Source organism: Haplochromis burtoni, unplaced genomic scaffold (assembly GCF_018398535.1).
Source record: "Haplochromis burtoni strain Fernald_Lab_line unplaced genomic scaffold, NCSU_Asbu1 Contig_78, whole genome shotgun sequence".
Classification (NCBI taxonomy): Eukaryota; Metazoa; Chordata; class Actinopteri; order Cichliformes; family Cichlidae; genus Haplochromis; species Haplochromis burtoni.
In genome coordinates, this window is record NW_024582439.1 from 2131917 (window position 1) to 2145890 (window position 13974).

General features: G+C 40.2%; 1 protein-coding gene across 3 annotated transcripts in view; it reads right to left on the reverse strand.

Moving 5' to 3' along the window:
- Positions 1-13974, reverse strand: part of LOC102309091 (guanine nucleotide exchange factor VAV3) — a 51506-nt gene that overhangs the window by 15122 nt on the left and 22410 nt on the right. For all 3 annotated transcript variants that reach the window (XM_042222041.1, XM_042222040.1, XM_042222039.1), the window contains exons 15-20: positions 9808-9917; positions 7825-7926; positions 7242-7333; positions 5809-5852; positions 4803-4827; positions 3310-3440 (exon numbers count right to left, since the gene is read on the reverse strand). In XM_042222041.1, the coding sequence (XP_042077975.1) occupies positions 3310-3440; positions 4803-4827; positions 5809-5852; positions 7242-7333; positions 7825-7926; positions 9808-9917 (504 nt within the window). The remainder of the gene's footprint in view (positions 1-3309; positions 3441-4802; positions 4828-5808; positions 5853-7241; positions 7334-7824; positions 7927-9807; positions 9918-13974) is intronic.

The following is a 13974-nucleotide window of genomic DNA, read 5'->3' on the forward strand; positions in this document are numbered from 1 at the left end:
ATTACTTGTTGTTGTTGTTTTTTTTTTACATAGACTTGTCTCTACTTGGATTGTTTAGTTTATTGTATAACCTTGTTTCTCTATTATGTACATTGTCTGGCAGACAGTAATAAGAATATGCATCAGCATTAAGCTGAAGATAATCTGAGTTTCCAGTTCCAAGTTAGAGGTCAATTTGAAGTCCATTGAGCCAATCTGAGAAGACGTTGAGTGGTGAAGGCATGTGGAGCTCTTCATTCGCCTTCCTGCCCCATTTATGCTTTCCTACTCACTCCTCCTTATTAGAGTATAAAATGCTTTTTGGGACCGTGCAAGCCCCGAAAGTAACTAGATTGGAAAGCAAATCTTTACCCATCTCTATGATTCATTCTGTGTAATAACATTTCATCAAAGGTTTTTTGAGAGCCCTTCTCTATTTGTTATGCTTTCGATAAGCGTATGATAAAGATTAAACTTATTACTCTGTTGGCATAAACAGGCAGGAGCCAAGGGATCAAATGAAATTACAGTGATTGATTGTATTGTTCTGCCAGTGGGATGGGGGATAATTGCCTTCTGGGTAACAGGGGATATGAATTCTCAATGTTCTGTAATTCCATCCTCTGGCGCCACTGGGGACATTGGAGATTAAAGATACCCTGTGGAGTTTTCATTGTAAGCAAACATGACTTTGTTAGGATTCAGGGTTTCTTTCCAAAATGTAGTGTGTGACTGTAAGACCTCACAAACTTACTGAAAACAAAACCTTCTATTCCTTCTTTTATTATAGGTATCACAGACCTCTTCTTCAAATGTAAAAAGTAACAGAGGCAAAAATAAACATTTTGAGGCTATATAGTTAATAATAACAAGAAGAAGAAGAAGAAGAACAGAATAAAAGGCAATACTCTTTAAACTGATCGACATAGTGTTGAAATGAATGAGCGTGGTTAACTGATCCTTGCTGCATGCAGAATGCCAGATAACCAGAATGGCCCAGAGGTAAAAGTTCCAGAGGAATTTATCCCATGGAAAACTAGGCCCACATCATTATTCAAAACAACCACCTTTAGCTGCAGAAACTCAAAATAATCATTTCTGTGTGACTGATCAGTTTCTCACATTGTTGTGAAAGAATTTTGGTCCATTCTTCTTTACAGTGTTGATTTTGTTCAAGCATTCATTTCATCTGCTCTCCCTTATGTAGCAGGCTTGTCAGAGAAAAACTTTCTCCAAGTGTGACAATATGGTGCATTTTTATGACAGAGCAACAGCCTCAGACATAAACTGGTTTATCCCAAGGACAGAACACCCAAACACAGGGTAAAAAACAGTTTATGAGCTGAGTGCAGTGAGGAGTGTTTGGACGTCTACATAGCAGAAACCAAACAGGGACTGCACAAATGCATGGTACAACATAAGAAAGCCACCTTAACAGGACAAACTTCAGCTAGGGTGGCCGTAGTTCAGGTGGCAGAGAGGTGACCTCAGAGTAAAGATGGACAAAGATGGACAAAGATGGCAGATGGGTTGAAAGAACAGTAAAAAAGGCCATCTACATCCACTGTGAATGATCAGCATTGAACACAGGTGATGGCTTACGACACCAACTATCAGCCACCTGCAATCCAATTCTGAGATCCCTTCCCAAGTACGTCAACCCCTATTCACACTATGCCTAAGGTGACCTCAATAGCTCATGTGATGCTGGAGTGGGACAATGTCTTACAGTGGTTTCACCTGTCAGCCCCGGTGACAGGAATGGCTCATGCCTTTTTTCACACCTTGGCTCACAGAACACACCTCAGAACCTCCTCCAACTCCCACTAGGGGTTTTTAACCTGGGACTCTCCATCAGTTGTTTTGAGGAAACCTCTTGGATAAGAGGCAAAAAAAACCCTAAAGAAGTCCAGTTTCTTTCTTTTCGATTTCTGAAGGCTGCCAATACCAGGATGCCAATGAATCTACACAGTCCTGATAGATGATAAACTTCCGTAAAAGAATTTCTTGAAACATCCATTCACACCACTTGAAAACTTGTACAGTCATATTACAATAAGGTTGATTACAATAAGGCGGGTGTTGATAAACCTGGAAACTGCTTGTGTAGCCACTTCTCCCTGCTTTCATAGAGTGCTTTAAAAAATTCTGTGTCAGTGCACGTGTGGAAACCAGCTTCATATTTAAACCAATGGAAAAAAAATGATACAAACATAACAGGAATCCGCTTATCAAATACTGCTCTACTGCTCCACTGTTGGTTATAAAGTCAACAGGACAGCTTTTAGTTAAGCTATTTACATTATCATTATGCAGAGCTCAGGAATACACAAATGTGTTTTATCAGATAATTCCTGTGATTATCCCCTTCCAACATGCAGGGTTACCATGGTAGCAAACAATGCAGTGCCATCAGGTCTGTGGCATGACATTCTGGTCGCTGCTCTATCAGCTTACATGAAGTCTCATGGCATTCATGTCCTCACCCTCCACTATGTGCTCTGTCACAACAGAGAGAAACATGAAGCACAGGAAATCGGGCTAACTGCCTACTTCCAGCTGCGCTGTTGGCAAAGACTGCAGTACGATTGGACCTGTACCAGAGGAGAAGGATGAGGCTTTAGCACCAAAATAAAGTAGAGTGAGAAAAAGCTAAGGAGGCTGCCGGAAGACCCCAGATAAATCGCTATCCCTTCAAAAATAGAAAAGGTCAAATGCTCTCAACCGCTGGCTGACCTCGTGAGATGGTTGTTAATGTGCCGGTCCCCGAGGTTGCACACCACCATTAGAAAGTCCTCCAGAGCCTGAGCTGTATGCCGTTTTATTGTTTCGCCGTGGCAGTCAATTAATCAAGTGGAGCCACTAATTGGTTAGATCATCTGATGTAGCCTCTAATTCAATCTAAAGAGTGAAAGAACAGCCAAATACCCTGTTTGTAATGTAACAGGGGTCCAGTGAAGCTCATACAAATCTTCAGCTGATATTTTTAATTGGAGCTGACCTCATCATACTGTCACATTTGCGGCTCACCTGATAGGACACCCGATGTGATGAACAACAACAATGCAATTAGTGATTTATAGCAAACGGCGGCCAAAGGGAGATAAATTGTTGAAGTCACCACATTAATCTACATTTTTGAAAGCTTTTCTGTCACCTAACGGCGTCATCCAGCATTAAAGGAAGATGTAACATACAGCACAGATTCAAAGTCATGACAGTGCAAAGACATTGCGTGCACCACACCAAACCTAGTCAGCCATAACATGTTACTTTTTCATAGAGTCACAGATGTTGAGATAAAACAAGGTTGAGCTGAGTGACACGCACCTGCCACCAAGAGCTGTGCAAGTCGGCAAACATCAGTTCAATGATATCCCCCACGTGAATACTCAGTGGGGGCCCACACTGAGAAGAGGGGATGCCACTGTAGTCTCTGATCACAACCATCCTGGGCAAACCTAACAGACAGGGAGCGTAAAGACATTAACACTCAAAATTAGAAACATTTTGTGTGACTTTTTTGAGCAACATAGAGAACTATATAGGGATATAAATAGTGCAGCTACATGACCGAGAAATGTCATGAAAAAGGTGCTTTTGGTTGATTGCTCAACAAGCAGACCTGGGCTATGCAGTGAAAGATATGAGAAAATACACCTTTTTTTTTTGGGAAATTCAAGTGAACCACCCATTCCATCATTTTATCCACTTTCACCACTACATAAATGCCCAAAATAAATTTCCTGTATTCTTCTTACCCTGAAGGTTTAAGCACATTCTCTAACCTGATGTGTAACAGGTACATAACTACACAATTGATGACAGTGGATTCTGTCAATTTTGATAACAGCCTAAACTATCATACTGTCACTATTCTCAAAAGCAACAATTTGCCATTGCAGGAAATTCATCTCTTTGATTCCTGAATGGCTCAGTACCAATCTTTCCACTGCATGGCAGACAAATACAGCCATGAGCACGGGGCTAAGGCTAAGACTAAATACCCCTGCCAACTTAAAAGACACAGCCACTTACTCTCTCCTGACTCACACATCTAGACTTCTCAGTCGCATCTCCCTTCCAACCACAACTGCCTTGCAAACCAGCCTGGGGAAACTATTAGCTGGCTCTGACCTCAGATGAATGGAATATCTCACATTCATGTTTTTAATAAGAACAATAAGCACAGATGTCTTTCTCATAAAGGCCCTTATGGAAATTGATTTATCACAAAGGCACAGCTCAGCAGTTGAGGCTGAGGCATATAGACTGCTGGAAGTGTTTTTCTGCCGACATTTCTCCTGCCATGGTTCTCATAATGATTCCACCCACACCAATTCATCTCGGTGCTGTCTAGAGTTTAAGCATCACGGCATGAAGTGAGAAAGAGGTTTCTGTGGTCTGGTTAAGGATTTCTTCTGCATTCTATTATTCATTGGTTATTCTTGCTTAAGTATATTTGTCAAGAGGAAACTGTTGCTGTTCATTACCTCCCTTTAAACACTGCATGCATGTGAGCAAAAGAGATTTGAGTATTTGTGCAGAAGTGCATTTCTAAGGAAGAATCTTGAGGATTTTTTGTGGCCAAAAAAAGAAGCATTTCAGTTGAGTAATATGTGATCAAAAACGAATCACAGCATTGAAGGGTTAGCTTTAAACCACCCTCTATCTGTTACAAAACTCACTCTGGCCTGTGACTAACCATCTCCTTTTCATCCTGTCTGCGTTTCTGTTTTGCTACAGAAGTGAGATGAAAGAAGCTTAAGAGGTACCACGTAAAGCCCTTAGCAGGTTCACAAAAGTGGTCAAGCCATACTGACCTGGGTCCGCTGGTGTTGTGTTGTCCTGTGAATGGAAAGAGAAAGCAAGATGCAAGAGAGAGAAAAGAGCATGAAACCAAGAAAGGAAGAAAGAAATATGGAGGAAGGAAAAGATTGATAAATATAGAGGCAGAGGTTTCTTACTCCCCGTGTAGGATCAGCCTGACCTGCACAGTGAGTCACATTCTCAATACATCATTCTGTGAGTGTTCTATTTTTAAGGTGGTTAGTTAAACAATATGAAAAGTTAAAGATGGAAATCAAGAGTAAATTGTTAAGGTTTCATCTTTTTAGTATAATAACCAAATAAAAACTGTAAAACACATAAATACGGTATTGTATTATTTTATCCTTGTTATGACTACAATAGATTGTCTGCAAATTATGTGAACACTGTCTTTATTCTGCAATTGCAGTCAAAGAAGGAGAATGAAACTTGGCCATTTAAGGATATTTTTGAGGATTTTCTGCATAAACAGTTGGCTGTTACGTGCCACAGATTTAGCTATGGACTCCTATACTTCTTAATTGAGGCTCTGTTTCAAAGTTGACACAAAGACTGCCATCTAAATAGTCAATAAAGACTAAACTGGCGAGATACACCAGCTGCTGTGATTGGACAGCTGTTACATGCTAGTGCTCTGCCTTGTATTTCATTCAAATTGTAGGCGCTACACTCTGTACAAGTCTTTCAATTAAGGAGAGTCTTTAAATCAGTGTAATGCTTCTGCAAGACGAGGAACAATAAAATTACCACTTAATCAAAGTTTTCAAAAGGGAGTTGACATTTGTATACCAACATCTTTTATCAACTTAACAAGTGTAAACTGTTCACTAGTATGACCAACTCACTGGAATATCAGTTTACATGGGCACAAAATCATTCCTCACTTATATCTGTCCATAGATGAGAGTGCTTTTGTGCTCGGCGCTACAGTTCATCTGTCTCCATAATTATGTTAGCTTAAGTGTCTAAGTCACAGAAGAGAAACAGACCGGGTCTTACCTTGGGTCTCAACTTGACAGGCTCTGCAGTGAGGTGAAGAACAGCTACAGTGAGAGGAATACAATATGAGTGCATGGTGGCTTTCTGACATGCAACCTCAGCTGTCAACCTCTGCTAGCCCTCATCATGCCTCTGAATGCATAAAGACCACAGCACTTCTGTTAAGAAGGCTTGTCAAAGGCCTCAGCTAGCTTTAGCCAGCCTGTGCATTCAAGGAGAGTAAAGAACTCAAACTACAGCACCAGAATGGTGACACAGGCCCACAACTAGACATAGGAATAAGATTCAGCAAGTAATAAATGAAGCAAACAATTATATATGTAATATATATAATTATATGTAATATAAATATTTGTAATTTGCTACTTTGTTTGCTACTTTGCTACTAATACAGAATTTAGATTTTCCTTCAGGGAGAAATAATCCTATCTGTACCTTTTCAGAGGAGTAACAGTGTGTGAAAAACTAAGTACATCGAATTAATCGGTAGCCTTTAGAGCTACCTTTAGCAGCAACAACTTTAAATGACTGGTTTATCTCACATCATTGTGGAGGATTTTTGGCTCCCTGTTGTTCACAGCATTATTTCAGTTCACTGAGATTGTGCATTTCAGTCAGGTTGAGGTCTGCACTTTGACTGGGCCAACTTCATTTCTTATTCAGCCATTCTATTGGAAATCTGCTCATGTTCTGGGGATCATTGTCCTCTTAGATGACCCAGTTTTGGTCATTTCATCATTTTCATCAGCATTATGGCCAAACATCTCCATCTTGTCTGTCCAAAGGATACCGCTCCAGAAGTTACAAACCTAAGCCATGCTGCCATGTTCTTTTTAGAGAAAAGGTGCTTTTTCTTGTCAACTCTCCCAAAGGAGCCATACTCGTTTAGTCTTTTCCAATCGTAAAAAGGTGATGTGTCTCTGAGATGTGTCTCTTGGGGTTCTGTTTTGGGTTGGGTTTGTTTTTTCAAAATTTCTCTTGGGTATTAAACGGTCTGATCTTGACCTTGAATTTGCCACTCCTGAGAAGATTGTGGCATTGTGTTAAGACAAAGATGATGAGTTAATTAAGTTCCTTTGATTAGCAGCAACTGGCTTCTACTATCTCTCTTAATTCTTATAGCAGCAGTTTAGGTGTACTTAGATTTTTCACATGACTGTGAAAATCCACATGGCTGTAAATTTTCTATACAGTTGCAAATCTGGTACGAGTGTTTTATACCAGAAAAAAACTCAAAAGAGTGACCAAACTGTTAAAAGGACTTTCTCTAAGGAGCACAAATGTGCTCGGTCGACTTCATGGGGTTTTTTTTGCCTTTTAGATCTTTATATTTTGTGTGTTTTTAATCAAAACTGTGGCATGATGGTGATGACAAGGGTCACCCAAAATGTGGGATTGAGCAAAACAATTGGTTTGAGAGGTTTTTCTCTCACCTGTTCTCCCACAGACTCCCAGTCGACCCAGACACTCTTTATGAGCCCCCAAGCCACATTTTAGACAGAGATAACCCTGGTTAAAGATGCCCCTGGAGACAACACAGAATATATTTCATGTACAACAGCACCCTTATAAGAAACACACTGACATTTAGAATTTGCTCTGAACACCCTCAAGATAAGAGGAATGGTACAGCACGTACCATTCAGCTTTAAAACTGATGATTTCTGTCAAACACTGAGATTCAGTTCAGTATTGTGCTCTTGATAAAATAATACTACTAACAATTAAACTAAGCTCATTTTAAAATAACCTTCTTTTCCCCAGAAAAAGTGACTGAAAGCCAAAATATATAATGGGTCATTATGTTCCTTCATGCATTCAATGGAAAAAAGATTTGAAAGTTATCTTAAGAGAGCTATCAGTGAAATAACACATGATGGTTTGCTATCTTTGAGCTATTCATGTAGTTCAAGTTCATGGCAACCCTGTTTCAGGTACACGAGTGTTTGAACTTCATCGCAAAAACATAATCATCTTAAAAAAAAACAAAAAGAGCTCACTGACAATTAATCTTACCTAAGCAAAAGATGACAGAAGCTGCAGGAAGTGATCCTTTCAAACGTGTGCATCTTAAAATGGTGGGAGTTGTGGGTGGCCTTCTCCGGTCGGATATTTGATCTAAGACAAAGAAAAATGAGCAAAACGTTGCTTAAACACTAAAATGAACTAGCAGCTCTGCATGGTTGTGCTTAACCAGAGCGCGTTAATGCTAACAAGCATGCATGTGAATATGGTTACGATCACAATGCTACCATATGCTTTGCGGCTTTCATGTTTACCACAACCTCTATTGTAAGCTGTTTCACATATGAGTGTTCTGAAAATGCCGTAACAATCAGGTTAGAGCTTGTCCAAAGTTGTCCTTCCTCACATGTAGCACACAGTAGAAGCTAGCACATGTCAGCCACATTATTACTGAAATATTCTGTTTTTTTAGCCAAGTACTGGCCAGTACTTGAATGCTGTGACCACAACATTGCCTGCATTACTTTGAAATTGAACACCTGACATACTTTGTTTGAAGAAGTCGACAGGTTAAACCACCTAAAATGGTTCCCATGCACCTTTTTCAGGTAGGCTTAAAAAAAATCCAGAGCTGCATTGAATATGCACAAACAGCTTTAGTTTAACGTGTGAGGATGCTAATATTTGCTAATTGTCTCTAAACACAAACTACAGCCCCAGGATCATGCTGCTCATATGGCTAAAAACATGTAAGGACTACGTTTGTATGAGTGGGCGTCTCAGTAGTGGGAGCAATTTTCTTCCTGTTTACTCAAATACAATTCATTCTTAATAATTTCTTCATCAACTAAACAGAGCAACTTTGTTGGGGAAGAACAATCTTTAGTTTATTCCTTCAGCTGATTGAAATAAAAGCAGTTTTACCTACAGTGCACGCATCCGAATAAATGAAGAGGACTTGAATGAGCCCAGGCAAATCTAATTTTGATCTGCATGTGTGCATCTGCACCATGAGAGGTGGAAACGTGAATAGCAGGAATAGGCAGCCTTTCTGGAACGTGAATAAACACACAAAACATTTTTGTATTAAACACGCCATCCAGAAGCCACTTAGACTGAGTGCTCCCATAAGTGAGTCCTTCATCAAAAGCCCACATCCTCTTAGGTAGGTACAATTTTCACTTTTTGAATTGGCCCCTTCTGGTGTCATTACTCAATGCACAGAGGCACAAGTCGCTGTTTTCAGGTGCAAACCCTGCCCGTGCGGCAAAACAGTTTTAAACCTGGGGTGAAAATGGATACAGCCTTTTCTTTTAAATTTTGGAAATTACACATTCAGTTTTTAGTGCCAGGGGCTTAATGGTAATGGAAGTGTAGAAATTCATACGTCACTGCATAAAGTTTAAGTTCAAGGAAAGACAGAGAAGTACTAAAACTGCACATTGTGCACTGTACAATTTGCATTGCTGGTACAGTAAACATATCAAGAATACTTTCACCGAGAAGTGTATTTAGAAAGGCCACAGCATACAGTTGGGTTTCACATATATATACAACCCCAACAAAAAAACATTTGTTCAGTCAGAGTGTGATGTCAAAACAAGGCAGTATTCTTCCAAATCAACATAAAATAGGATGTGGATGGGATATCTGCCCGCAAAAGCTTCCTACTGTTACAAAATAATATGAAAGATATATCTCCATAAAGCACTGATTTGAAAAACCATCGAGGCAGAGTGACTTCTTTGTAGTTCTGCAGCTCTCTGGAACAGTTTATGTTAACGTGCAGCTGTATATGTGTGTGTGAGTGTGTTATCTTACTGTTGTCAGCAGTGTGTGCTTGGTAACAGCTAAGACCTGATCAAACAGTGCACATGAAAGAGTCAACACCTCTTTTGGCCTTGGAATAACACACATGCAAACAAAGACAAATAAACAGCGTACACACCCACGCATAAGACCAGTGTGATTACGTGTCTGCAGCACGGCTACCAAACTGTCACCGCTGTGGTGTTCATGTCTCTGTATACTTACATGGCCATTTCAAACTGATCCAGCCACTTCTTCTTCAGCTCTCTGGTCTTAAAAAATAGTTCAAAGCCCGTGTGCCCCTGCTGGTGTGTCACATAGAACCCGTAGCACCACTGTGGGGTTCAAGAAGAAGGAAATAATCAAATTCACTAGTGTGTTTTGTTTTCTTTTTCTTTCTGATGCATTTTGGGTGCAGAAGCATTTATGTGTGGGGCTAAACTGGCTAAATGTATACAGGAATAATTACCTCACAGAATCAACACTTTCGTGGCGGGGGACACAGTAGTTTGGTTGGTGAAAATCTTTCTTCACAGCAAGAACAAACTTTTCATCTATGTCATAAATCCCCAATACCATGACAGGTTGTTGCAATGTAGTTATCCGTTTAACTGTAAATAGTGCAACGTGCTCTGTAATTGGGATGGATGCATTGTCTGAAATACCAGAGAATGACTACTGAGCTACTGGCTGTTAAAACAGCTGAATAAAAACATTTAGGGAAAATAAAATACACCCAAGTAAACTCTGAGTGACTCCATCCGATGCTGTTGTTTTACTGGTTATCATATATTCCAGTTTGTGAGTTTGTATTTAAGTTAGGAATGCAGACGCCCACACGGTCTTTTGTCAAGCTGAAAATATTGTTACACATACGATAATAATAAAATAGCGCTGCATTTTGGGAAAACATGTTTATAGGCCTTTTTTTCTTTTTTATGAAAAAACAGGACAATTTTTACATTATTAAATATGAAACTCAAGTCGAGAGACAGTGACCTTAGCTTCAGTTAGTCTACACTCATTTTTTAATTTAGACTATAATTCAATTCAATTTACTTACAGGGAGTGCAGAATTATTAGGCAAGTTGTATTTTTGAGGAATAATGTTATTATTGAACAACAACCATGTTCTCAATGAACCCAAAAAACTCATTAATATCAAAGCTGGATGTTTTTGGAAGTAGTTTTTAGTTTGTTTTTAGTTTTAGCTATTTTAGGGGGATATCTGTGTGTGCAGGTGACTATTACTGTGCATAATTATTAGGCAACTTAACAAAAAACAAATATATACCCATTTCAATTATTTATTTTTACCAGTGAAACCAATATAACATCTCCACATTCACAAATATACATTTCTGACATTCAAAAACAAAACAAAAACAAATCAGCGACCAATATAGCCACCTTTCTTTGCAAGGACACTCAAAAGCCTGCCATCCATGGATTCTGTCAGTGTTTTGATCTGTTCACCATCAACATTGCGTGCAGCAGCAACCACAGCCTCCCAGACACTGTTCAGAGAGGTGTACTGTTTTCCCTCCTTGTAAATCTCACATTTGATGATGGACCACAGGTTCTCAATGGGGTTCAGATCAGGTGAACAAGGTGGCCATGTCATTAGTTTTTCTTCTTTTATACCCTTTCTTGCCAGCCACGCTGTGGAGTACTTGGACGCGTGTGATGGAGCATTGTCCTGCATGAAAATCATGTTTTTCTTGAAGGATGCAGACTTCTTCCTGTACCACTGCTTGAAGAAGGTGTCTTCCAGAAACTGGCAGTAGGACTGGGAGTTGAGCTTGACTCCATCCTCAACCCGAAAAGGCCCCACAAGCTCATCTTTGATGATACCAGCCCAAACCAGTACTCCACCTCCACCTTGCTGGCGTCTGAGTCGGACTGGAGCTCTCTGCCCTTTACCAATCCAGCCACGGGCCCATCCATCTGGCCCATCAAGACTCACTCTCATTTCATCAGTCCATAAAACCTTAGAAAAACCAGTCTTGAGATATTTCTTGGCCCAGTCTTGACGTTTCAGCTTGTGTGTCTTGTTCAGTGGTGGTCGTCTTTCAGCCTTTCTTACCTTGGCCATGTCTCTGAGTATTGCACACCTTGTGCTTTTGGGCACTCCAGTGATGTTGCAGCTCTGAAATATGGCCAAACTGGTGGCAAGTGGCATCTTGGCAGCTGCACGCTTGACTTTTCTCAGTTCATGGGCAGTTATTTTGCGCCTTGGTTTTTCCACACGCTTCTTGCGACCCTGTTGACTATTTTGAATGAAACGCTTGATTGTTCGATGATCACGCTTCAGAAGCTTTGCAATTTTGAGACTGCTGCATCCCTCTGCAAGATATCTCACTACTTTTGACTTTTCTGAGCCTGTCAAGTCCTTCTTTTGACCCATTTTGCCAAAGGAAAGGACGTTGCCTAATAATTATGCACACCTGATATAGGGTGTTGATGTCATTAGACCACACCCCTTCTCATTACAGAGATGCACATCACCTAATATGCTTAATTGGTAGTAGGCTTTCGAGCCTATACAGCTTGGAGTAAGACAACATGCATGAAGAGGATGATGTGGACAAAATACTCATTTGCCTAATAATTCTGCACTCCCTGTATATGCCATCTGCTGCAAGTATAGTTCTGACTATACATTCATACAGTACGTTAGAAACCAATGCAGGCACAGTGACACCGTCTGCACATTGACAGACCTCGGGGGTCCAAACCTGCCCAATAAAGTCCTTGGGGCCCCTCTAGTGAGACCAGTGACACTTGAGTTGTAAGTTACACAAACCCATACAAAGTGGCAATGAAAAACTAAAGACTCATATTGCTGATAAGCTGCAGTGTGAGCTCAATCGATTCAGCTCCCAGTAGTTGCTTCTAAGTGAGGACGATGGGCAGGTCAGACTTTGAGAACTACCCCTTATCTCGCTTTAAAACTAGCTTGTGAAGCTGTTTCACTCAAAAACTACAAATACGTTGGAAATGTGTTGAGGACACTGTGTGCTCACAGTCGTTGGTGATTTCCCTGATCCATTTCTGCACCTACAGAAAATGTCTCTCTTTTCTTTTTTCTATTTTGCCTCTGCAATCAAAGACAACCATGTTTGCACTGTTATAACTATAGCTACATTTATCTATGATTGTACTGCATGTATGTGCCAGTGCAAGTACAAGTGCAATTTTTTTGTTTTCATGAAAAAGCAAAGTCACTTGAGCCATTTTGAACCACCTTGTAATTTGTAATCTTGCCAATCACACATTTCTTTTAGTTCAAACAATGACATGACAAGATAGACAAAAAGAGGAAGACCACAGAAAAAGGTTTAGAGAAGCAGTGACAAGAGGACAAGCAGATTGTTGGTGTGACAGAAGAGAAGAAGATGATGAAGGTGGAGAAGAAAAAGACAAAGAATGGCAAGGCAAAAAGAAATGCAGACACCACCCTTCTAACATAAAGCCATAACGCTTTTATCAGTCTCCACTGACGTCTTTGTGCCAAGATGGCTGCCACCAGCCTCACAGATCAGTGCATCAAGAGAGCAGCAACAATAAGATTTTAACACGTGCTCTGCACAGAGAGTACTGAATGACTTAAGCTGTGTTAACATTGAGACAGAGCGTTCTTAGAGAAACTAGAAAGCTTCGGAAAGTCCTAAATTTCAGAACATAACTTCTAGGCCAGAAACCAGCCAGCTATACCAGATCTTGACCACGTCTTCTGAATTTTAAACTGACAACTGTTTGCTTGTTGTCTTCAGAAGCATATTCAATTAACCAGCTATCCTCAAATGCATTTTTTTCAACCACTAGCTACTAAATAGCTCCACAGCAGCACTTTCAGTTTAAGTGCCTTGCCCATGGGTCCATTAAGGGACTTTTTAAATCATTTCCCAAACCTCTTGGCTTTTTCAAGTCTAATCTGCTTCAGCTGATTGTATCATATTTAATAACAGGAAAAGTGGTTGGGCTTTACCTGTCTGTGACTGGCTCTGAAAAGTCCTGAGAGTTTCTGAGTGTTAAATCATTGATAACCGTGAGGGTGCTCGGTGGTCACAGCGCTCAATGAAATCTACCAAAAAATGGGCTGTAGCTTTAAATGGCCTCGGAGGATTGCGCACATCCTTCACCTGATATTAATATCGCTGTCTTGTGTGTTCATGGGGGTAGGTACAGAGTATCTCTTTCTCTGACTATTAGCTTTTGGGTGCAAGTCTTGCGACAAAGAAATTCTTACACATGTGTCTGTGTCATTTTGTGCAGCATTAAATAAAGGTCGTATGTGATTGATGGAGCTTTAGGTTGAAAGCGGGATAAAAATGACGGGTAGAAATGTATCCGACCGTGTTAAGAATCATTAAGGGGTTTATGTCACTG